Source organism: Eptatretus burgeri, chromosome 17, assembly GCF_056783735.1.
Source record: "Eptatretus burgeri isolate ZD-2024b chromosome 17, Ebu_testis_v1, whole genome shotgun sequence".
Lineage (NCBI taxonomy): Eukaryota > Metazoa > Chordata > Myxini > Myxiniformes > Myxinidae > Eptatretus > Eptatretus burgeri.
In genome coordinates, this window is record NC_140977.1 from 51402432 (window position 1) to 51427620 (window position 25189).

The window sequence follows — 25189 nt, forward strand, 5'->3', positions numbered from 1 at the left end:
TGCCATCGAAAGTGGTTGCCATGGCAACCAGGATGCTGTTTTCCATGTCGTAGCACAATTCTGTATATACCTTCTTGTTCTTCATTAATTGATGTGTTTGAATATATAATTGTGTGTTTGTGTGTGTCACAGTGACTTTGTCGGGCGTATATTGTGCTCACTTGCGCTCTTGTTCATTTTCTATTCCTCATAATTCTAGTGTACACACACACACACACACACACACACACACACACACACACACACACACACACACACACACACACACACACACACACACACACACACACTTGTACACTATCGATTATTATTCCTAAAATATAATATAATGTACATGATTTCTGTAAATGATGTTAATTTCACAACACCCTATATTGAACTTTATTTAAATTGTAAACCTCAAAACATCGTTCACTTACCCAAAGTAAGAACCTCAACCTGCAAGCAAATGAATGGTTTCCCGACTGCCCGGATCATCAGCTGGGCATTGTTCTTCCTCGAGGTTTCAATCCTTTCAGCCCTCTCCAAACGGCGGATCCACAACCTCGGTCACGGATCCACATCAATAGATTACTGACATCAGTAGATCCACATCAATAGATTACTGACATCACTAGATCCACAACCTCAGTTGCGTCCAGGCAACTTTCACTCTTATTCAATTGGGATTTATTGTATTGTTACGGTTCTCGGAACCGTATGCATACAACATACAGTTGTCCCGAGTCAGTTATTCCATTAATATACGTGTATTTAGATCCCTTCCTTGTGTTTAGTGGGAAGACAAGGGAGTGCGTTGCGATGGGCTATAGTTCGGATTAATAAATCATTTTTCCCCTTTTATTTTATTCCCTCCTTTTTCTGAGGTAAATTCATCTCGCTTGCTACCCTCGTTTCACTGGCCACAGCGTACCACCGTCTCCCCGCAGTATTCGGAGTCTCGTTTTCTGAGGCAAAATCCTGACGTTCGCTATGGAAGCTGCGTCACCATCCACCTTCCCAAACCCAGACACGCGCGGCATAGGCGGGCCAAACTAGCGTCTGGCTGAAACACCGCCCAGAAGGCAGACCGCATGAAGGGCCGGTCCAATCGGGATGCTCGGATCGGACAATGACGTTGGTTTCGCCATGGCTCCTCCCTGTGCTCCAGGATCTATAAAGTACGGAGCAATCCTCAGAGGAAGGGTTTATTGTAGATCGAAAGGAAGAAGTCGGTGGTTGTTGGTCGAGTGAAAGGAAGAAGTCGGTGGGAGTTGGTTGAAAGAAGGTCGAAGGTGTGAGAAGTCGGTTGGAAAGTGGAAAATTGAAGGAGTTGTTGTGAAAGTGTTCCTGCGGCTTGGCTCTGCCTACATCTCGTCTCGACGGCCCGCCTACTGTCCTGGTCCCCGCCGACACAACCTCGACCAAGCCTCTTACCTGGTCCTGTCTACTGCTCCATTCTCGGCCTTGGACTCCGCTCTTCTCCACTCGGGCTCCTGCTACAGACACGATTACCACTCGTGCGGCTGTGGACTGAACTACACAACTTTTGTCGGGTGCCGCAGCACAGAGCATCCCTCCCCCGAAACGCTCAGGTACCGAGAAACTGTAACCTCAAATCCCTCCCTCGCTGGCTGAGAAAGTTCCTTTCACAATTGGGTTTCCTTTGTCTGAGAGTGTTGGCGCCTGTCCGTTAAGTAAGCCTGTATAAGATCTTTTATTGTTGTGATTGTTGCTTTATTAATCTCCCGTCAAATCTGCACTGTCTGTTTTTGTAAGTTGCTTGTGTATTTGTTGCACCCCACACCTCTCTCATCTTTCCCTGCATTACTTCCCCAATAAACCTTTTGTTGTGCCACATGCTTTTCCTCGCTTATTGTAAATAAATAATAATTATAGAAATGTTCCCAGCTCGCCTTTGTCTTTTCCTCCATTGGTCCAGCATGGTTCGGATCTAAGTTTAGCCAGGTCTTTATTCCCAACAATCCGTTACTTCTATACGGTACGTCCTTGGCAGTACCGCTCAGCTGCATCCGATCTGGAAAGGTGATCCATAGTTGGTAGAGTGATCCGGTTTGGACAAGGAGTACCGAGGGTGTGGTTCCCCAGTGGTTAAACTGCGTGGTTAATTAGGTAACCTAATTCTGGAATGGAGGACCCTAGTTCACGCGGTTGAGTTATTGGCGTCCACGGTCGGTTAAGCAACCCGCCGCGTCACGGAATTATCCCTGAGCGACGGCCTACAATTCCGGGGAGTCTGGTGGGAATCACCGTAGCTTTCCCCCACCTTGTGGTCTTCTCACCCGACCCTGCCGGCCCACAGCAGTATTATCACCAAATTTTAACTCCCATCACACATTACATTTTATGATAATACATTAAATCATGCACATCTTACCTTAAATATAACACATTCACCACCCTGCACGACCACCCCACTCACCTGTGGATCAAACTGTTATTCAAATATTCAAACTGTTATTTATAAAAGTCTTTTTTTTACAATTTTTGGGAATTGAAATTGCCCCAAGCAAGGCATAAAGCCACTCGAGGTAAGGGGCTAATGATGCCATAAGAAGACACATACGGGCAAAAGGGACTCACCATAAAGGACAGATACCATTCCTGGCAAAAGCCAAGGGGGTAATTGCCCCCTGCTCCAGTTTTCTTAGCTCCACCAGAGCTTAGCTCCGCAACAGTAACAAGAAAAAGAGCAATCACAGATTGCAGACCCTCGTCATGACTTGTTTTCTGTGGTCTTTCTGTTGTTTTGTGTCCTGGGTGTTACATAATTAATAACAGACATAACGAGAACTTCCGCTTTATAACTGCTGGCAGTGATGACCAGGTACCAAGACATCCCGCTCTGATGCAACCCCGCTTTGAATGGACACTTGACCCTGACCTATGAATGACGTTTATTATTATTCAATTCAATTCATACCCGGTCATAATTGCCCACAGTTATAAAGTGGGTCATCTTTGCCGACACATGTGCCATTGCAATGCAGTATCCCCTGAAGGTTAGCAGGAATTTGGAATTTTGACCAGGCTGTCCACGATAACTCGCTCTGTATTCGCTGTAGAGTCTCCATGAAAGATTACTCCAGTAAGGGATAAGATCAGATACATTAAGGGGTGTATATGTTAAAATGCACTTGTAGTTATGTAACTTTTAGTGTGGTTATAAAACGTTTCTTACATCCTTTCCAAAATGTGTTATGGTGTGATGATAAAAATGTAATTTTGTGAAGGATACAGCTACATCATGTAATATTTATTTAACTTCTGACCTTCAGAGTTGTGGGTTGCACCAGAACTCCTACGCAAATATGGGGTGACCCAAAAGGGAGACGTGTACAGCTTTGGGATCATCCTTCAAGAAATTATCTATCGTCAAAACGTTTTCTTCATTGATGGAGAAACCTACACCGAGAAAGGTGAGCAGTTCCAAATCCCTTCATGTTCATTCGATCCCTCCTTTTATCACGTATACCCATTTGTGGACCATAGAGGGCGTAGCATAGTTATTCTTGCCAAACCTCTGCAAAGGAAAAACTCGAGTTCAACAGCATGTTGCTGAAATCTCAAGGTTTGAGCACCTTTGTTTCAGCATCTTATTTTTAGTTAGCCATTCTGTCTCATTGTTTTCTTTTATTCGTGTAGGTGTTTGCAACTGTCTAGTTTTATTGTCAAACAGATATAATCTTGTATATGAAATCACCCTTTGGACCTGTATTGCCTGCCATGTTGGACAAAACCAATTCGTCCTCATTAAGCACCAATTATATTTTTACCTCCGCCACTTAAGGTCGACAGAGATTATGTTGTCACCCCTGTCTGTATTGTTTGTTTGTCTGTCTGTGAGCAGGATATCTCAAAAAGTTATAGATGGATTTGGACGTAACTTGGTGGATAGTTTGGGTGTGTGACAAGGACAAATTGATTAGATTAAAGGTGAAGATAACAGATCTGGATTGAGATTCAGATGTGAGAATTGTATTTTTTTTAATTTTTAAGTGATTCTTCACCATTCCGAGGGAGGGATAAAACGATATACAGTAAACCCTCCAATATCATGGGGTTAGGGTCCCGGAAAATTCCACGATCGTTAAAACCCCAATTGTGGAAACCAAGGACCAAGGGGAGGGGGGGGGTTCGGTTCCTGGACTTCAAGAAAATATTGAGGAAGATCAACGGAAGCCAGAAATAAACACATTACAATTGAAATAAGCATACAAGATATTGTTGCAGCCACGGCTTTCAGGATTTACAACGAGGGAGAGTGCCTCCCTAAGCAAAAAAAATAACATTCTTTTCCTGTAATAATTATCTGCGGACGGCTGTAGTATATGAGAGTACAACTCTCATATACTATAGTTCTTCCTGTTGCATTTTTGCCTGGGTCAGTTCTTCCCAGACAACTGGACCTGAGGCCACCGAGCATGGATAATTCCACGCTCTGGTGAGTTGCTAATCAAGTGCAAATGCCAATTCGTTGACCACGTGGCCAAGGGTCCTCTATGTAATTACCGTTTACCCGGGAGTCACTTGTTTTTATAGCTGAGGAACGCGCCCTCGATTATGCACTGATGTTATCTTCAGCTATTAACAAGATGCAACTGAGCGAAACTGCCAGTGCACACAGGACAGAGGCTGGAGCTAATTAGTTGTATTATTAAAATTTCCAAGGCCAACACAAGGTGCAGACGGTAGTAGACCAATGAACGAAAAAGACACATCAAGCAGATAAAAAAAGCATAATTCCACAAGCGGGGGATCCATTTACAAGAAGAGATGATGTGGGGAGCACATGGTGAGTTTCAAAGCAATCAATTATTCAAAACAATCCAAAATGTACAAGGGATTTTGATAAAGCACAGGGACAGAGAGCAGAACTATCCCGATCTATCGAGCTTAGACACGTTACTTATCCAAACACATTGCAAAGTGTGGCCATCAGAATCATCCGAGGAAAGGTAGATCAAGGAAGTGAGCAGTGTGAGGTTGTTGCGACCTCTTTCTTACCCTGCGCGCACATGCGGGCACGCCCTGATCCAAAAGTGGAATGGGGGGAAGGATGGGAATGCAGAGGTGTGTCTGTGCCGTGCCATGCCGATGCAGACTGCTAGAGCCACCACACCAGGAGACCGCATGCTGTGTTCATCCTTGCTCCCCTCCAGTCAGGCTGGTAAGTGTGCAACTCGCCCCGATGGTTCGCCAAAAGCTCGTGGTTCGACAATGGGAGCACCCTCACAGCTCTTGTGACTCATGGTCGATGGACATGCGACTTGGTCCAGATTGTGGCTCAGCTCTGTAAGAGCTCGGTTTAGTTCACAAGGCAGCGGTTGCGAAAGGCAACAGTTCTCTCCCGGCAACGAGTCTTCACCATGAGACTGAGATTGTCTTTTGCAGCCCACGCGGCGAGGAAGAGTGACCGTTCTCGAACATCTGCTTGCCCACTCATGGCATGTCTCGATTGGCCCACCCCTTCCGCAGTGTGACATCATGGGGCGCAGCTATTGCACTACACATAATGACGGTGCAGCGTAATGGCAGCACTAAACAACCACAATTACTGGCTCTGAACCGTGATTGCCAGCCGATGCTGGCTCAGAACGTTGGTGTAACTGTGGTGAACAAGGGAGAGAAGGATTTGAGGATTGAAACGGGTGGAAGTGATGAAGGGTTTATTTGACCTGTGGCAAGGTTTAAACTGTAAATGGTGAAGACGTTACGGGGAATTGCAGTACGAAGTTTGTACGGTAGGGGGAAGACATTACGGGGAGTTAGAGGTTCGGGGTGAGGAGCGAAGCGTGGTGGGAGCACGGAAATACGGCGCGGAAGACGGATGGAGTGTGGATTTCAAGATAGAGTTAGATGAAGGGAAAGACCTAACGAAACCCACACAACACATATTCCCTTTGTAACCCATTAGACACAAGGGAAGGACTATCTGAAACAAATATTAATGAAATCACTATCTCGGGAACCGTTACATGTTGGGTGCCATTGACGTGGGGAATGACGGTTTCGCAGAACCGTAATAATATTGTTACGGATTCGCGCCCGCCGGCGTGCTGACGGCCACGTAACTCGAATTGCGGCACGTCGCCCACCGGACGGACAATCCAGTCGTGACCCTCTCGGACTAACGCCGGGAACCAGTCACGGGTGGACCTTTCGGTCTCACCGCGATCGAGCCAATCGGCCCCCGCGTGGGATAGGGTTGCTCGCCAAATTCGACCTACCTAAGTACCCACACGGAGGGTAGACCGGGCGATCGCACCTCGCCGCAGGTCGACTTCGGACACGGGCCACTTAAGCGACCCGTTCCGTACTATCGGGATAACCGAGCGGTGTTATTCGTCGACCTCGACGGTTCGATTAATTATCGGGCGTATTCAGCCCACTACCAACCCTTTACGTGAAGCAAGATGAGGATTCAATGAAAGAAATGACGAAGCGAAGCGGGAAACAGTTCAACACAAAGCACATTTATTCGCGATGAACGGAAAGCACACATATTCAATTCCACCAAAAGCACATAGAAAAGGAAAAGAAACACAATGCAATTTTACACAAAAAGCAAATGCGACAATGCAGATCTAATACCGATTACGCGAGCACACGGCAACACTTATACAATTTTACTTCACAGACGGCGCCGACAACACATATCCAAAACCAAGAAAAAGAACACCCTCAAGGATGAGGCGGGCCTGAGGCCGAGACCGGGTCGGGCCTACCCGTCTGGTGATGAGACGCGGAGCGGCGATGGTGCCTCAACTCCGCGGGCCTCGCGGGCAGTGTCTGGTAGGGGGTGGGAAAGGGGCCCCCTTGGTCGCACTATCTCAGCGCGGGGGGAAACAGGAGGGGGTTGCTGATGCTCGGGGGAAAGGAGGATTTTTACTCTGCCTCGAGTCCCGCGACGAGCGTCTCCACCTCGACCAGGTCGCGCCGTCGGCCTCCCTGGTGTGCAGCTCCCGGCACGACACGAGCACCCCCTCGTCTGCCCCCGCCGCCTCTCCACAGCTCCGTCCTCTTCGCTCCGACTCCAACGCACACGACGACGACGACGACCAACTCCTTCTTGCTTCTTCTTCCCAACTCCACCGACTGCGAAGTCTTAACTCCTCGACTTGACGAACGCGGTCGCTTATATAAGCCCCGTGGCTTCGCTTTTGACCCCCTGCCTTCGACCTTTCACCTCGCTCCCCATTGGCCCGAGAAAAAGTGGGCGTGAATGCTTTTTGATCCATAAATTTGCATATAGCGACCGCCCTCCAACGCCCTGGAGGCGGGGCCAAATCGCCCCTCGCTCACCGATTGGACGGAACAAAAGTGGGCGTGTGTCGTTTTTGATCCATTTTTGGAGCGGAAAATCCGTGGTTTTGTACACGCTGTTCGGCGCGCGCCCTGCACGAGTCCAACACCGGTACCCACAAGCGGCGCAAGAACGGTGGCGATGCGACGGTTGCGAGGTGTGACGTGAAGCGGCGCCGCGGTGGATGGTTGATGTTGTGGTTGGTGGTGGTAACAATGGCGGTTGGTCCAAAATAAAAATAGTAAAAGAAAAACGGCTATCCTGAAGAGTCGCAGCACGCATGAATGACATGTATTCCCACTAGACAACGGGTTTGGGCCTAACTACACATATACTTACCGAGATATCTCACCTAAGGGACCTGAATGGTGGTTTGCGAATTTGGTAACCACAACAATATGTAAAGCATTTAACATTGAAATCAACATGTATCATGTATATACAATAAATATGGTTTAAATTGAACAAAAACACATGACTTTTACCTTTTAAGTTTATTACAAAACAGTGACGTCAGTAAGGGTAGACATATTACATACTGTTCGCACTGTACTCTGCCGTAAATAGAAAACACAAAACTTAGCTCGGGATGATGCTCTTGGAGGGGAGAGGGTGAGCGTGGAAGGCGATTCAGCGACTGGAAAAGCAGCATTAGCTTTACGACGAAAGTGCCTGCAGCATTGCCACAACCCACAATGGAGAAGTGCAACACAATCCTTAAATCAACTTACCTTGAACCACGGTCGTCCCCTGCTTGGAGAGCAAGATACGAGATGACATCGTCTTCCAGAATAAACCCGTCTCGTCGGTGTTAAAAACCTGCTCCGTCATAAATCCCTTCGCCTCAAATTGTTTCATGAGCTGCGCATAAGAATGTGCGTTTGAGACCGAGAGGTTTGAATCCGGGTGTCAGAAATTAAGGGTTTTGCAATAGAGTTTGAATACAGAGTTGGAAAATGAAGGTTTGAGAATGGGGAAGAACACAATGAGGAAGGTTCTACCTACAACCATTCACCCAGTAATGGCGGACTGCACTGGTGCCGCATTTTCTCCTCAAGCCAACCTATCAAGCAACTCAATCTTTCCACCAAACGTCATAACCTTTCTCAACCTTTTCGCACAACTAACTTTGTATATTGCTTTGCGTTTTGGCTCTAGAAACAGTGCACGAGAAACAGCACAAGGCTTGTAATGGGATGTCATAGTTCACGCATGGGATGCAAACGATGACTCGTCTCAGCTCAAAAACCATGATTGGTCGAAATGAAATCCCGCAATAACGAAATCAGAGCACAATAGGTTGCCTGTGATTGATCGAAATCCGCAATATTTGAGGGTTTACTGTATATCATGGTATCTAAAAAAGTTATGGACGAGTTTTATGACCAAACTTGGTCGATGAGTTGGGTAGGTGACAAGAACAAGCCATTTACATTTTGGTTCAGGTCCGGATCCATATCTGACCTATCAATGGGACAAAACACGTAAACTGTTCAGCCTGGCAGGGGTTTGTGCTCTGTCGTCTACCAAGTGTCATTCTCGTCCATCCTTTAGTTTGTGTCGGAGGTAAAAAAAAAAAAAATTGCAGCTTGGCTCAGCGGACCTTTAAAAATTACCTCCAGTAAGTGGTGAGGTTCAAAAAATATGTCTATGATATTGAGGTGGTGTGGTCATGCCTTCACCAGGCAGAAGTGACATAAGTGATCAACAACTACATTATTTTGTGCTACCTTGGTTTTGTAACACTCCTAAATTGTCTGCAAAGTTACATCATACTGGGCTTGGATGTCTAGTTTTCGTTTGACGCAGGGAAAACCAAATGCTCTATCAGTTGTTTTTTCTTTTTCTGTTTCTGTTTCTTCTTCTTGAGACTTTGTCGACCGAAAAATGCAGATATGCCATGCTTTTGATTTATTTTATGGTTGTTGTATTGAATGGCAATTCGTCAGGTTGTGTGTGCTCGTGCCGTCCCTCGGATGAACGTTAAACTGGCTGTCCCATCTGCTAGCTTTAATCGGTGCATGTTGAAGATCCCACGGCGTCCTTCACAAAGAGTAGGCAAGCTATCACCGGCACCATGGTCAAATTGGAAATTCTTGCTGTAAACGACAGGGGGCATTGCATCAGCAGCACTGCCGCAACCCTGAAAGAACTAATGCAAACCCGCAGATGTGTGCTGCATACCAATGACGGTATTGAAAGTCTGCCTTTGGCAGCAAACAATGAAGCCTCATCCCAATGATGTGCTTCTCAGGGAATCGTGTACTGTATTCTGCCACAGGAAAATGGCAGTTTTCACCATTCCTACCTAACCTCCCCTCACTTCCCCTTTCTCCCCTCCCCTCACATCCCCTTCCCTCCCCTCCTCCTCACTTCCCCTTCCATCCCCTCCCCTCACTTCCCCTTCCCTCCCCTCCCCTCACTTCTCCTTCCCTCCCCTCACTTCTCCCCATCACCTCACTCCTCCCCATCACCTCTCTCCTCTCCTCTCTTTCCCTTTCCTCACATTCCCCTTCCCTCCGCTTCCCCTTACTTCTCTCCTCCTCCTCCTCACTCCTCTCTTCCCCTCACCCTCCCCTACTCTTCCCGTCCAAACCCTCCCGCCCCCTCCAATATTCCATATAGTCATGTGTGTTTGTGTGCATCCATTGAAGGACAATGGCAGAACCATCATTTTTATGATGTAATACCATATCTGGGAAGGTTGCCAGTCGTTTGTCCCACTGAGATTGTCTCAGGTTTCGGGGGGGGGGGGGAGGGGAGAGCTTCGCAAGAAGGCAACCAGCATGTGTGCAATGACTGGTTAGAGAAATAATTTGTCACTTGGCCTGGGTGCCTTTGACAATTGCTGACTCTTTGTGGGAGATATGGGATGTCTAACTTCCACCAGCTAATGCTTGCTGTTCAGTTCCCCAGCTTAATGTCCCATCCAACAAGCGGTGCAATCACTGATGTGACGTCCTGTCTGTGAAACACCAGAATGACCATTCATAGTTGGTTCAGGAATCAGACTTCCTCAGCTATCCTGCCATACCCTTTCCATACCTGTCCCTCTCTTCTTATTCCTATGTCCTTCCAACTCTCCTTTTTATCTCTCCACTCATGACCTCCCACACTCCCTACTTTTCTTTTTCCACCCTCTCTATACACATCTCTTTTTCTCAATTCCCCTACCACACCCTCCCCCTTTTCCCTCCGCATATCATACATAATACATGCACGGCCTATAATTGCATCGTTGCTATGATCCACAAAAACTGAGCTTTATTTCGCTTCATCCCTGGAAGCTCTGTATTGGATGTGCTCCTGCTACCCCAGCCATGATCAGAAGCCCTGAAACTCTAGCAGGATGGTTCAAGTCTCTCGATATCCCATGTTTTTGACAGCATCTGTTATGCAGTCGTTAATGTACCTTCTAATGGCATCCTCCACACATGATTCACCAAGCTTGGCCAGACTGAAATACAGACAGTGTGGTGTCCTCGATGGGATGCTCCACACTCTCACTGGTGTGGGAACTTTACAATTATAGGTGTACACGATGCAAGTGACAGAGCTTGCTCGGTGTCATTCATCACTAACATGGTGAAATAAACTATTGCACAACATGTAACATGACCGAAATGTTCAACATCAGTTAATACCGTTGTTTTTTTTTTCTATGCAAAAAGATCTCTTGGCAAACACTCCCGCCTCATTATATAGCCAACCGTTCATGGAGCTTGTCGGTGTCCCCACCTGCCGCAACTTGCGTTGGGCTGACCATACATCTAATCAGGCCTACAAATCTATATACCAAATAGGCATGATTGGCCATGCTGATTCTCCACTGTGGATTTCAACCTTGGCCTCCCAACAGACCTCCCTTGATGCTGTCGAGTCCAAAGCCTCAGACGTTGTCAGTGGTATTTCAGGGCATGTTGCTTTCCCATCATCGGCAGATTTACAGATGATCTTTTGCATTCATGCAGGCCTTGCCCTACCTCCCCTCTCAATTATCCGTCCTTCGCCAACACCTAGTCTATCCAGGTGAAACTCATTCCTCAAGTAGCCATTACACCATTTCCCTCCTTGGGTCCAAGTTGAAAAACCCATCTCCTCCACATTCCTCTCTTCGCCGCCTTTGAAATAACCTTCCTAATTGCACACGGTCCTCATGACATCTGTCAAGGGTCCCTTTATCTCTGCAGGCATCTGTCAAGTGGACCCCTTTGAAGTCTGAATTTGTCATCACAAACCAGTCTCGAGCTCAAAGATGAGTCTTTAAGCTCTTGTAACAACAAAAAGGAAAGTCAACTTGCAGATCGACAAAAAGTCCTGTATTTAATGTCTGACTATAATTCTTTCATCCGGAATCTTCCAACTATTGCCTGCTCTTAGGCTTTTCCACTCGCCAAGTAATTTCTTTTTAACATACACAGCACTTGCGGTCGCTTAAATGGTCATTTCATGGCAAAGAAGGGCCATGCCAGGAGAGGATTGTACGAGGTTCAGCAGATGATCAAGTACCAGGCAATGGCCTTGTGTGGTTCGGTTGAAGGTGAGGAATTGAAATGGTGATAGGTGGACTTGTGGAAGACAAGTAAAAAAGAGCAAAACTGGATAAAGTAAGGAAGTTTCGGAGGTGGGAGAAATGAGGCAATGTGTTTCGGGTTAGTTGACAACTTGGACTTTAAATTGTGGGTGAGAAAGGTGAACATGTGCAGCGACAAGTCCCTTGACTCAGCTCGATGTAGGTCAGGCCACCAATGCTCTAAGGCAGAGTGTAGGAGAATTGTGTTTTTTGTTTTTTTTAAACAGAAGAACGGGATGATGGTTTTGGAATTATCCGTGCTTATATTGCCTTACCAAAGCAGAGAGTAAGGCTGAAAGGATATCTCAGAGGTCGCATACTTCTCCTTTGAATTCTTAGGGACCTGCTCCCGATTCAACTGAACAACTGTCGTCCTGGTACTTCACGGGCAGGGCATTGCATCATTAAGTGGATTGTCCTGTCGACTGACATTGGCTTGGAGATGCAAGTTCCCATCCCATGCAACTAGGGCAAGTGCCCCTCCCCCTGCCCCCCCCCTTCAAAAAGTTTCAACGATGTGACAGTGCTGAATATTAAACAAAAGGTCTACTATTCATTCGGACTACCGTCTGCTACACTCCTAAGTGTTCTCCAAACCAGAGGGTTACGCACCCAGGTAGTGTTGGAAACAGCAAAGGGCTTACCTTGTGTAGCGTTTCCTGGTTGCTTTATGCAACTTTCTTTGGCGAGAAGAGCATGGGAATTGATGTATTTGATAATTATCAAATATTATATTATAATCCGAGCTGCCTGGGGTAATTGATTAGGTGAGTGCTGAATGGTTATTCCTTCCAGTTACAGATGAGAGACATGATTGGGTCTTGTTATTTATTGATATTGTTAGTGGTTCAAGGTTCGCCATTGGGGGGATCTTCTCAGACTCTTCCCGACCTCTGGCTCTTTAGGCTGCCGTGCTGTAGATGAGTCTGTGACCTAACGGGTTATCAAGCAATTACAAACTTCGATTAGAACGGCCAAACCTGGCAGAGTCCACTGTCTTAGTAAACGTTTACCTGTCCGTCCAATTGGCCCAACCAATTAAGGTTCGTACCCTCAGTGCGCACCTGTCTATTTATTATGTACGGTCGAGTGGAACCGTGAGTATGCACTAGCAAATCATGGAGCCGATCAATGAGACAGAACTTCACGTCTATCTAATAGTGCAGACTATGTTCGGCCAATATGGAAAAGACACAGCGAACAGGCCAGAAACATGTCACAGTTTAACAAGCACAGCTAGGATTGTTGAAGCAGCAATGGCAGGTATTTATGACAGTAATCATGAGCATGTATTTACAATGGATGGACAGAAATCGCAATGACAAAGCACGTGGGAGCAGCAATTATTCTCCACGCTTATGGAGCCCACTTGTCTGTTCTTATTTATGCTAAACACAGGACATGGCCATCAATCATTCCAGAGAAACGTACAGAGGAAGAAGAAAGTATATAGAGTGCAATGGCAGAGCATTGGTATGGCTCCTCCTCACCTCACATGGATGCGTGCAAGCTCGTTCCACGTGCAGACTTTCGCAGCATGCTGCATGCAAGCTCGTATCACATGCAGACTCGTGCAGCGTGCAAGCTTCCCCTTGGTGGCTCTCGTGATCCAAACAGCAGACATGACCACAGGCTTGGCCAAAGGACATGTCGTAAGCAGAGCTTGATGGATTGGAGTGACATGAATCAAAAATCCCAGCACATAAGACGAGTCAAGAGCAGACTTGAGGCCACTCCTGGCTGATAAGTCAAGTCAAGACAGACCACTATTGGCAGGCGACATGTGGTGGGTCGCACTATGAGACAAAAGCTCCCGTCAGACAGTGCGAGTGGAGTATAGAACGCTTGGCAGATCGAGATGCGCGATAGATCGAGACTCTCGATGCATGAGAGCGCTTGCCGATCCACGTACAAAGACCGCCTGAATGTTTCCCACCCAGAGTGTGTCTACGAACATCCACTCCCCCACGAAGGTCAAAACTATCCTCCCAGTATGGACACTCAGTTGTTCTGCCTTCTGAAACAAATTGATCCACTCTGTTTCTACATCCTCTCACTACGGCGGTCAAACCCGATCTGCTTTCAGTCAACGAGAGGGGGTGGGATTGTAGGTGTCCGTTGAACACATGATGATGCTTGAACACACGATGCATGATATCAGCTGCAGCGTTAATTATCCTTTAGCTCTTAATATGTTATTTTGCAAGTAAATAAAAGAACAGAAAAACCACTGCAGGGCTAATGATTGCTTCCATTGTGTCCAAATGGGGGAGGGGGAGTTGCAGAAATTGAAGAGAACGAGTCTATTTATTTTCCATGTCTGATTAACAATGCCCAACTGTCTGCGGACATCCTCCTGCAGTTTGGTTACTTTTTTATAGGAGGTTGGTGGCAGGATTTGTACTTCGGCCACCGTAAAACCCTTCATTCCGCAAAACGTACAACAAAGAAATCTGAGAACCCACTCCGTGGGAGTACCTCCTGTGCAGCTGCACTTCACAGGGTAGCTCACCAGATGACGGTATTGGGGCAAAGCCTTCGGGACAGTCAATCTTTGATGGTAGGAAGGAAACCACGGTGTAACATTCCCAGTCAGATTGCGGGAGAGTGTGTAGGGGTGGTGCTGAGGTGTCGTCCACTAGACGGCGGTCTCCTTGGGTTAACCTGAGGCGGTCCCTTCAGGTGGGTGCCTGGAATGTCCTATCCCCAAGAGTGGATGATCACCTGTCTCTCTCTTATCATCTGAGCTGAAGCATTTCGACATCGGTATTGCAGCACTCTGTGAGGTTCGGTGACCACATAGTGGTGAGATCCTGGCGGGTGGTTACACCGACTGTTGGTCTGGTCGCTGTGATGGTTACCATGCCCAAGGAGTTGCTGTAGCTGTATCCAATAAGTTGACACCAATGATAATTCAGATAACACCGGTCAACGAGCAGATTATGAGACTAAGGATTTGTCACTCCTTTGGTGTCGTTTCTCTGGTCTCTGGATATGCTCTGACTGAGGCGAGTGATCTCACCATGAAGGACGCATTCTATTCCACGCTCGAGTCTGTGGTTGATCAGTGCCCCAAACGAGATACTTTTCTAGTCTTGGAGGATTTCAATGCATCAACTGGAATTGATAGGGATGGTTATGAGACGTGTAGGTACCCACGGGTCTGGAACAATGAACCAGAATAGCACCAAGTTCTGTGACTTTGCAAGAAGTCATGGACTGAGGGTGGCTGGTTCATGGTTTCAGCACCCACAGGCTCATTGCTGGACTTGGTATTCCAACGTTGATGAGATGGCAAAGCAGATTCACTGTGTGCTCGTTGATCGTCTCTGGAGGATGATCCAGAACTGCAGGGTCTACCGGAGTGCTCAGTTCCTCAATACTGACCACAGGCTAGTTGTAACAACTCTGAAGTTTCAGCTTAAATCCGGGAGAATGGAACCATCCCAGCCTACGCTGGATGTTGACAAGCTCAAGGATAAGAGTGTAGCTGAGGAGTTTGTGAACAGGCTGAGAAGAGATTTGGGGGTCAGGCTGATTTGGGGAATCTGGAAGAGTTATGGAGTGCCTTCAAGACCACCGTCCTTGATGTTGCCGGTGGATGTCTTGGAACTCACTGTCGGGTGAAGAAGAATGTTGTCTCATGGGATACTGGACACCATTTTACTGAGTGACATGGCCAGGCTGAATGGCAGAGCTGAGCTGTTCAGGGAGTTGAGGTGTAAAACTGTACGTGTGCTTAGGGTAGACAAGGAGGTGGATGTGCGAGGAATCTGTGAGAGGGTAGAGCATCTAATCACCTGTGGTCAAGTAATTCTCATCCTGCATACAGGGGAATTGCGTTCCTCCAAGGCCGTCCCTCAGTGTACTGCAGTTGGAGCGGAGGGTGGTGGCCTCTTGACAGAGGGGTTTGAAGTGAAGGCCCACTGGGCTGGTTACTTTGAGAAGCTGTACCAGGCTGATCCACCAGCTGTTGAGTTGGATGTCCATGGTGTTACTATCCCTATTGCTAACGCTCCAATCAACTGTGATCCACCGTCGTTTGTGGAAACCCAGGCTGCGGTGAACCAGTTGAAATGGAGAAAAGGTCCTGGGATCTGTCGCATCCATGATGAACTTCTCAAGGCTGGTGGAAATGCTGTTCTCGTGTCGTTGCATGTAGTTCTGTGCTCTGCCTGGAACACAGGCATCATCCCAACTGACTGAAAGAGGGGACTTGTTGTCCCTCTCTGGAAAGGGAAGGGTCATCGCGAAGACTGCAACAACGACCGAGGGGTGACGCTGATCTCAATGCCAGACAAAGTCTTTGTTCAGATAATTCTTGATTTGGTTCACCACCCTCTGCTTGAGCATCAGCGTCCAGAGCAGTCAGGCTTTACACCAAAGAGGTCAACGATTGACCGTATCCTTGCTCTTTGGGTCCTCACCGAACGCAGATGAGAGTTTCGGTAGAGGCTGCTTGCCGCCTATGTTGATCTCTGCAATGCGTTCGATTCAGTGAATCGGGATGCCCTCCGGAGGATTCTTGGTCTTCGTGGGGTGCCACCAAAACTGATCAATCTGATGTCTGAACTATACTTTGGTACTGAGAGTGCTGTGAGATGTGGTGATACCATCTCTAACTTATTTCCAGTTGTTACTGGAGTTCCTTAGGGGTGTGTACTGGCCCCCATACTTTTCAGCACTTGTATGGACTGGAATCTGGGGAGGATGTCGGAGAGATAAAGGTGCGGTGCATCGTTTGGGAATGTGAAGATCTCTGACCTTGATTTCACAGATGATGCAGTCATCTTTGCGGAGACTCAAGATATCCATTTGGGGGCACTCAAGGTGCTGAATGAGGAGTCGGAGGCACAGAGATTATGTGTTTCCTGGGTCAAAACTAAGATCCAGGCTTTCAATGACATCTTGGATGCTGCTATCTTGTCTGCATCTGTTTGTGGTGAGCATGTTGAGGTCGTGGAGAGATTAACTTACCTTGACAGTGATATTCATGTCTCTGCTGGCTGTGAGCCAGAGGTCAATAGACATCTGGGTCGGGCCTGGGGAGTCATGGATTCACTTGATCATGGGGTTTGGCACTGCCAGTACCTTTGCAGGAGGACAAAAATCCGAGTCTTCAGGTCCTCGGTGCTTCCAGTCTTGCTCTACGGATGTTAGACTTGGACTCTGACCAAGGGTCTGAGGTGGTGACTTAATTCCTTTGGTTCCAGGTCTCTTTGGAGAATCCTTGGCTATCGCTGGTCGGACTTTGTGTCCAACGAGCGTTTGCTGAGAGAGACTCAAATGAGATTTGTTACCTGCATAGTCCATGAGCATCAGCTGCAGCTGTATGGACATGTGACTCGTTTTCTTGATGCTGATCCTGCTCATCAGATTATCTCGGTGAGGGAGCCTCGTGAGTGGAGGCGGACAACGACCCGACCACGTGCCTCATGGTTGCAGCAGGTTGATCAGAATCTCAAGGAGATTGGGATGGGCCAGGCATCTGCCTGGGGATGGCCAGAAGTACCGAAGTTCTGATGGAAAGTGGATGCAGCGACGCACTGCTCTGGTGCATGCTCTTTTTGCATACCTGACCTGACCTGACCATCAATCTTTTGTACGAATGATCAGGTAATTCTGGTCCATTGGTTTGAAATAATGGTGATTCGTGACATGGGTGGTTGGGGGTTGGTTTGGATGTGGAATGGAAAAGGAGGGAGGGGGAGGTTTGAAGGTTAAAAAGGAAAGGGTAGTGAGGAGTTATGGGCCTCAAAGGCAAATCTGGCGAGGGACCGGAGATGGATGGCCTCAAAAGATGGATCGATAGAAGGAGGGATTAAAGAGAAATTGAATATTGTGTCTCACGACACATCTCCCTTCCAAAGTCCCTCAACACAAAAGGTGAGATATCCGAGTACAAATTAAGGAAATATCTCTGGGTAAAGTCCTACATGTCTGTGAATGCAAACGGGGGTGTTTTCCATAATCACAACAATATCCTACTGTATAAAATCAGGCAATTCTCTGTGTATGCAGTACATCTGCTAATTACAGAATCGAAAACAGCTGGGCCAATCTCCACCAAATTTTGTACACGTGTCAGGGGTACATACCGTGGAGCCCGTTCATGGGCACAAAAATTTGCCCCCACCCTGCTCCTCCCGTGCGAGGGTGCTTTTTGCCTGTACATGTGGATTTGTGCAAGTGGTTTCCTGGGTACGCCCTTTATACACTTAGACCCAGAATCCTGAAATGCTTCTGGCACGGCTGTGCCCATGGTTCTTTCGGAGAGGCGTAGAGAGGTTTCCAAGACCATTCTCAACAGTTTTGGCTTTTCCAGAGAAAGCTGAAGGTTTAATAAATGGAGATCCTTTTTGAGAATGATCATAATTACTGCTTAGCAGCATTTGTATCCTTAGCTTGTTTTCATTATCAAAGACAGTAGGTTTCCTGAAGATTTCCTACGGTGGTCGAGTTGATCTGTTGTGCGTTTCTGTTCATGTTAAGCCTCCTCTAGGTATTGCAGCATACCGGTACTGCAGAATGGTCACTAAATCATAAATGAATTGATGAATGACAATTGTGTGTGTGTGTGTGTGTGTGTGTGTGTGTGTGTGTGTGTGTGTGTGTGTGTGTGTGTGTGTGTGTGTGTGTGTGTGTGTGTGTGTGTGTGTGTGTGTCTTCAGTTTCGACTGCAGTGGTGGCAAAGCCTAAATTTCTTTCATTGATGAAACGGTCAACATTACGTCACAATATTCTCTCTTGTTTTTATTCTTAGACACTACAGCTCCCTCCTTATATCATGCTGTGATCTCCACAGCCATGAGGGGCTCTTCAGTCTTCACCCCGATGAGTAACTTTCATCGCTTACAGTTATCCTTTATAAGAATATCTGAGCGAATGTCCTTCGGCTAAGACTCTCATCACAAAGTCCATGCAAAATGATGATTTAAAAAATAAATTGCAACCATAATCGAGGCTCGTGGAAGAGTAGTAGCACACTGAAAATACCAGCAGCATTGTGGAAGGCCAAGATTGACGCCGTCTTGGATAAACAATGGGTGTGCGGAAAAATGAGGGGTCAGGGGAGGACGCGTGGGGTGGATGGATAAAGAAGGAAACTCTCAGAAAGGAAAACTGGAAATTGGGGAGGAGGAGAGTTTAGGAGGGAAGAAGAGATCATGGTTTTGGATGGAGGACAATCTGAGATGGTTCTGCACAACTGTCTTGAAGACCTGGATGGAAGAATGAGATTGAAGAGAACGTGGAAGGTGGTTCCACAGTTGGGAAAAAAAAGAGGAACGAATGAGTGGAGGTGAGCAGTGATAGTGGATTTCGGTCGTTTCACCAGAATTGGGTTGACGGTGGACCATGGTGTGCCGTGCAGAAACCTCAGGGTGGCTTTGTATGTGGATGAAGGCTTTGTAGGTGGATAGGAGTTCAGATGTGCCAAGATAGGCCTTGTTGGTGCAAAAGAGTTCAGGTATGCCAAGGAACAAATTGCAAGGAATTTAGGTAAAATCATAATTTCATGTGTAACACATGGCTGCTGATTTGCATCATTGCTGGGATGGAGGTATGGCTGCGCCGTTGATGCAGTGCAGTTCTCCACTCCCCCCCCCCACACCCCCTTTTGTAGGTTAGAGAAATAATTTTCAATTTGCTTCAGAGTGCTGGCGATAGCTTGCCTGCTCTTTGCGGATGACATCCTTGGACCTTTAACGCTAACTAACGAAACATTCTCACAGGCAAGATGCACAGTTAAATATCCAACGGAGGTACGGCACACACGTCGCTGCCCCACCCTGCCTGTGAAACACCAGGAGGACAGTTTCTAGCTCGGTTGAGATTTGAACCTCGGCTCAACGCTCAGAGGGGAGAGTGCATACCTCTTAACCATCCTGCCAACCCAATGTACAATATTGTAACGGTCGTGGGATTATATCCACCACCACCACCATACCGCCAGGTGGGTATGGGATGAGGGGTCATCACTTCCACCTGTAATGTGCATGCAGGTCGGTGGTTTCAGAACCATGTGGCCACTGGTGAATCGCCATGTCGAAATGGCAGAGCAAACAGAGACAAGTGCCCCGCTTAGAACAGCGCCTGAATGCGTGAACCCAATTCCCCCATCAAATGGATTTGTTCCAATTTACGATTGAACGCTAGGAGTTTCCGTTTCCCCAATGGCTACAAAACAGGTTCTCAATAGACAAGGTTTTTTAACCAGAAAAAAAAAAAAAATATATATATATATATATATGGGGCAGAAGGGAAGAGAAACAGCTGAAATCGGCATTCAGACTGAAGTACAATAAATAAAAAGCTCACACCTGATTTTGGTGGCGCCTAGATGAGCCGAAGTGTGTGGGCTTGTGGAGCTCTTCCTGTATGCCAGATTCATGAGCTATTGACACCTTGCAGACTCAGACTGGAACCACAGAGCGATCGAGATAGGATTGTTACCAGAGAGTATGGGGCAAGGGAAGAAAGTGATTTCTGCTCATCACTGCCTTTTTATTAACTCCCCATGGGTCAGTACTTTGGACAGCCCATTGCGTGCCCATTGTCCGAATCTTCGGGGAGATTGACACAATGTTTCTGGAGCCTTGTGGTCCTCGCCGGCCAGGGCCTTGCCAGCCAGCCAACCACGTGGGCCTACCTGTAACTCGGTGCCTCTGTCTGGTGCCACAAACACACAACCGCCCTTCGCTGACTCAAGGCCAAGTGGAATCTTGTGTTGATTATTTATTCAAAATGAAAACGCATCATGACCAGATTACAACGGGGAAAACCACAAGCACCAAGAAGGGGATATGGGTGTGTTGACACAAACAGGCTGGGAGGGAAGACGAAGGGAGTTTCACGAAAACAAACTCGACACTGCCTGTCATAAACTTATTACGTATGCTTCTGCTGAACATGTACGAAGGAAATAACTATTATATACTATCCCAATTATCACTAAGCCATAATCTGTAACAATATGAAAGCTTGATTGACCCATCGAGCTCGACAGCAAAAAGACCATGGAAATCCTGACAAAACAAACATCCAGTAAATCGATCCACAGAGGTAAGGGCGTGAGAGACAAAACTTTTTTTTGGGGGGGGCTAGAAAGGGGGCAGCTGCAGATTTTCCCGAATGTACACTTCAAGCCATTGTGCACCTTTTGGCGTGCGTTTCTTGGTAGTCCGAGCCCATGTCATTCATTTTTTCACATTTCATGTGATAGCGATTGGGTTGCTTTCGTGATTTCATGGGGAAGTTTTTTTTTTATTATTGGAACCTCAACACATACTGGTGATGAACGATCTGAAACAAAAGAGAATGGATATACATATAAGATGTGCATTAAGACATTTACATCAACAGGCAACAAAACGTGGCATAAACTAGAACAGCCACTCCACTCGATTAGAGTGCAAACATACAGCAGATTAAGGTCACACAGCGGCAACACCACCATCCCTCCTCCACCACCATCATCCCTCCCCCACCACCACTCAAATTTATAGCACAACCCAAATAAGACACTTTCAAAATGGCATAATTTTGAAAAGGCCTTTGTACAAGGCACTGTGCACGAGATTTGGGAAAGCCATGCATTTTTTTTGGGGGGGGGGAAACAAAAGCTCATCGGATGAGGGGATTGGGGCAAAGTCTTCGGGAGGGACCCCCACTCTTTGATGAGAGGAGGAAAACCACCTTCCCGAGTCAGATTGCAGTAGTGTGTGGCGGAGTGGTGCAAAGGTGTCATCCACCGGATGGCAGTCTCCTTGGGTTAACCTGAGGCGGTCCCTTTGGGTGGGTGCCTGGAATGTCCTAGCCCAAAGAGAGGATAATCACCTGTCTCTGTTATCATCTGAGCTCAAGCGTTTGAACATCGGTATTGCAGCACTCTCTGAGGTTCAGAGATGGATAGTGCCGAGATCATGGCGGATGGTTACACCTACTATTGGTCTGATTGCTCTGATGTTTACCATGCCCAAGTAGTGGCGGTATCTGGGTCAAATAAACGGACTCCAATGATAATTGAGGTAACACCGGTCAATGAGCGTATTTTGAGACGAAGGATTCATCACTCCTTTGGTGTCGTTTCCCTGGTCTCTCGAAATATTCTGGCCAAGGTGAGTGATCGCACCAAAAAGGACGCATTCTAAAACACGCTCGAGTCTGTGGTTCATTTGTGCCCCAGGTGAGGTACTCTTCTAGTCTTGGGGGATTTCAATGCAACGATAGGAACTGATAGGGATGGTTATGAGACATATGTTGGTCCTCCATGAGTCTGGAACTGTGAACCAGAATAGCACTAAGTTCCTTGACTTTGCAAGAAGTCATGGACTTAGGCTGGTGAATTCATGGTTCCAGCACCCACAGGCTCATCGCTGGACTTGGTATTCCAACACTGGTGGTGTGGCAAAGGAGAATGACCATGTGCTCGTTGATTGTCGCTGTAGGATGATCCAGGAATGCAGGGTCTACCGGAGTGCTCAGTCACTCAATACTGACCACAGGCTTGTGGCAGCAACTCTGAAGTTGCAGCTTAAATCTGGGAGAATGGTACCATCCCAGCCTCAGCTGGAGGTTTGTAAGCTCAAGGATGAGAAGGTTACTGAGGAGTTTGTGAACAGGCTGAGGGGGTATTTGTGGAGCCTGGGTGCTTTGGGGGAATCCTGAAGAGTTGTGGAGTACCTTCAAGACCACCATCCTTAATGTTGTGAGTGGATATCTTTAAACTCACTGGAGGGGTGAAGAGGGATTTTGTCTCTCGAGGAACACTGGATAGCATTGACCAGAGTCACAGGGCCAGGCTTAATGGCAGAGTTGGGGTGTTCAGGGAGTTGAGATAGGATTCTCATCCTGCTTTCAGGGGAATTCACGCATTGCGTTCCTCGAAGCTCGTCCCTCGGTGAACTGCAGTGAGAGCGGAGGGTGATGGGCTCTTGACGGAGGAGGCCGAAGTTTAGACCCGCTGGGCCAGTTACTTTGAAAGGCTGTACCAAGCTGCTCCACCAGCTGTGGAGTTGGATGCCAGGGGTGTTACTATCCCTATTGCTGACCCTCAAATCAACTGTGATCTACTTTCGTTTGTGGAAACACAGGATGCGGTGAACAGGATGAAATGTGTTCATGCTCCTGGGCTCTATGGCATCCACATTGAACTTTTCAAGGCTGCTGGAAATGTTGGTGGAAATGTCGTTACATGCAGTTCTGTGTCCTGCCTGGAACACAGACATCATCACAACTGACTGGAAGAGGGGCCTTGTTGTCCCTCTCTGGAAAGGGAAGGGTGATCGCCAAGACTGCAACAACTACCGAGGGGTGACGCTGCTCTCAGTGCCTGGCAAGGTCTTTGCTCAGATAATTATTGATCGAGTTTGCCACCCTCTGCTTGAGTACTAGCACCCAGAGCAGTCAGGCTTTACACCAAAGAGGTCAACGATTGACCATATCCTTGCTCTTTGGGTCCTCACTGAAGGCAGACGAGACTTTTTTTGTTTTGGCAGGGGCTGCTTTCAGCCAATGTTGATCTCTGCAACGCGTTCGATTCAGTGAATCGGTTTGCCCTCTGGAGGATTCTTCGTCTTCGTGGGATGCCACCAAAACTGATATATCTGATGTCTGAACTATACTCTGGGACTGAAAGTGCTGTGAGATGTGGTGATACCATCTCCGACTTTTTTCCAGTTGTTACTGGAGTTCATCAGGGGTGTGTTCTGGCCCCCAAACTTTTCATCACTTGTATGGACTGACTTCTGTGGAGGATGTCGGAGAGATCAAGCTGCGATGCATAGTTTGGGAATGTCAACATCTCTGACGTTGATTTCACAGATGATGCAGTCATTCTTGCGGACACTCTGGATATCCTGTTGGGGGACTTCGAGGTGAGGATTGAGGAGTCAGAGCCGCTGGGATTATGGGTCTCCTGGGTCAAAACTAAGATTCAGTCTTTCAATGACATCTTGGTTGCTGCTATCTATTCTGTACCTGTTTGTGGCGAGGATGTTGAAGTCACGGAGAGATTCACTTCCCTTGGCAGTGCTATTCATGTCTCTGCGAGCTGTGAGCCAGAGGTCAATAGACGTCCTGGTCGAGCCTGGGGAGTCATGGATTCACTGGATCATGGGGTGTGCTGCTGTCGGCACCTGTGCGGGAGGACGAATGTCTGAGTCTTCAGGTCCTTCGTGCTTCCAGTCTTTGTTTACGGATGTGAGACTTGTACTCAGACCAGGGATCTGAGACAGAGACTTCTTTCATTTGGTGCCAAGTCTCTTTGGAGAACCCTTGGCATTCGCTGGTCAGACTTTGTGTCCAACGAACGTTTGCTGAGAGAGACTCAAATGAGATTTGTTACCTGCATAGTCCGTGAGCATCAGCTGCAGCAGCAGGGACATGTGGTCCATTTTCCTGACGCTTATTCTGCTCACCAGATTCTCTCAGTGAGGGAGCCTCATGAGTGGAGGAGGCCAATGGTCTGACCATGTGTCTCGTGGTTGCAGCAGGTTGATTTGTATCTCAAGGAGATGGGGATGGGTGAGACAGAGGCCCATGGAGTACCGGCGGAAAGTGAACGCAGCGACCCGCTGGTCTTGTGCATGCTCCCATCCAATGCAAGGCCAGCCATAGCAATGGATGATTGCCTCTATCGCCATTTTAAACACATTTTAGCAAACCAAGGAATCAAACTCAGGGAAATTTCAAAAATAATTTACTAATCATAGTTCTTCGACGATAGGAACAGCCGATGAACAAACATTTGAAACCCTTTCAATGAACCACTGCTAAGAAGTCCCGAGACATCTCACAGCTTCCCCTGAAGACCAATGATAACATACCTGTTCACAAAGTCATGGATGGTTTCCACAAAAGTAATTTGACCTTCCGTAAACATGACCCGGCGACATGAACAGCGGAGAATCCATCTGATCAGACCTTCAGAGGTCTCAGGGCCCTGTACAGCTTCTTTACCCTCCCAGAACATGCTGGTGATTGTGCCACTATCAGCCATTTGTGTTTCTGCGTATGCGTGATTGTGTAACACGCATTCAAGGACGGAAATACGTCATTTCAAAAGTGCTTGAAGGCAGAGTAAGCCTCGGGAGTCGGGCAGAGCTGCTGCTTCCCGGATATATAATAAATTCGTTATTTTTACTATCATTTTAATCCCAAAAGGATTACAATTGGTAAATGCAAAAATTGTCAAGTACATGACAATTCACGTGAGTTTTTTACATCACAGGCTGTCATCATTCTGTCATCTCGTGATATTTTGTCATCCTGATATTTTTATGCCTGGATTTTCATGGCGATGCTGGCTT

General features: G+C 47.2%; 1 protein-coding gene across 6 annotated transcripts in view; it reads left to right on the plus strand.

Annotated features, from left to right (window-relative positions):
* The window catches only part of LOC147010087 (guanylyl cyclase C-like), a 164561-nt gene that overhangs the window by 103572 nt on the left and 35800 nt on the right, over positions 1 to 25189 (plus strand). For 5 of the 6 annotated variants that reach the window (XM_085861615.1, XM_085861614.1, XM_085861612.1 and 2 more), the window contains one exon: positions 3279 to 3419. The exons of the other annotated variant lie outside the window; for it this stretch is intronic. In XM_085861615.1, the coding sequence (XP_085717741.1) occupies positions 3279 to 3419 (141 nt within the window). The remainder of the gene's footprint in view (positions 1 to 3278; positions 3420 to 25189) is intronic. 6 annotated transcript variants of the gene reach the window in all.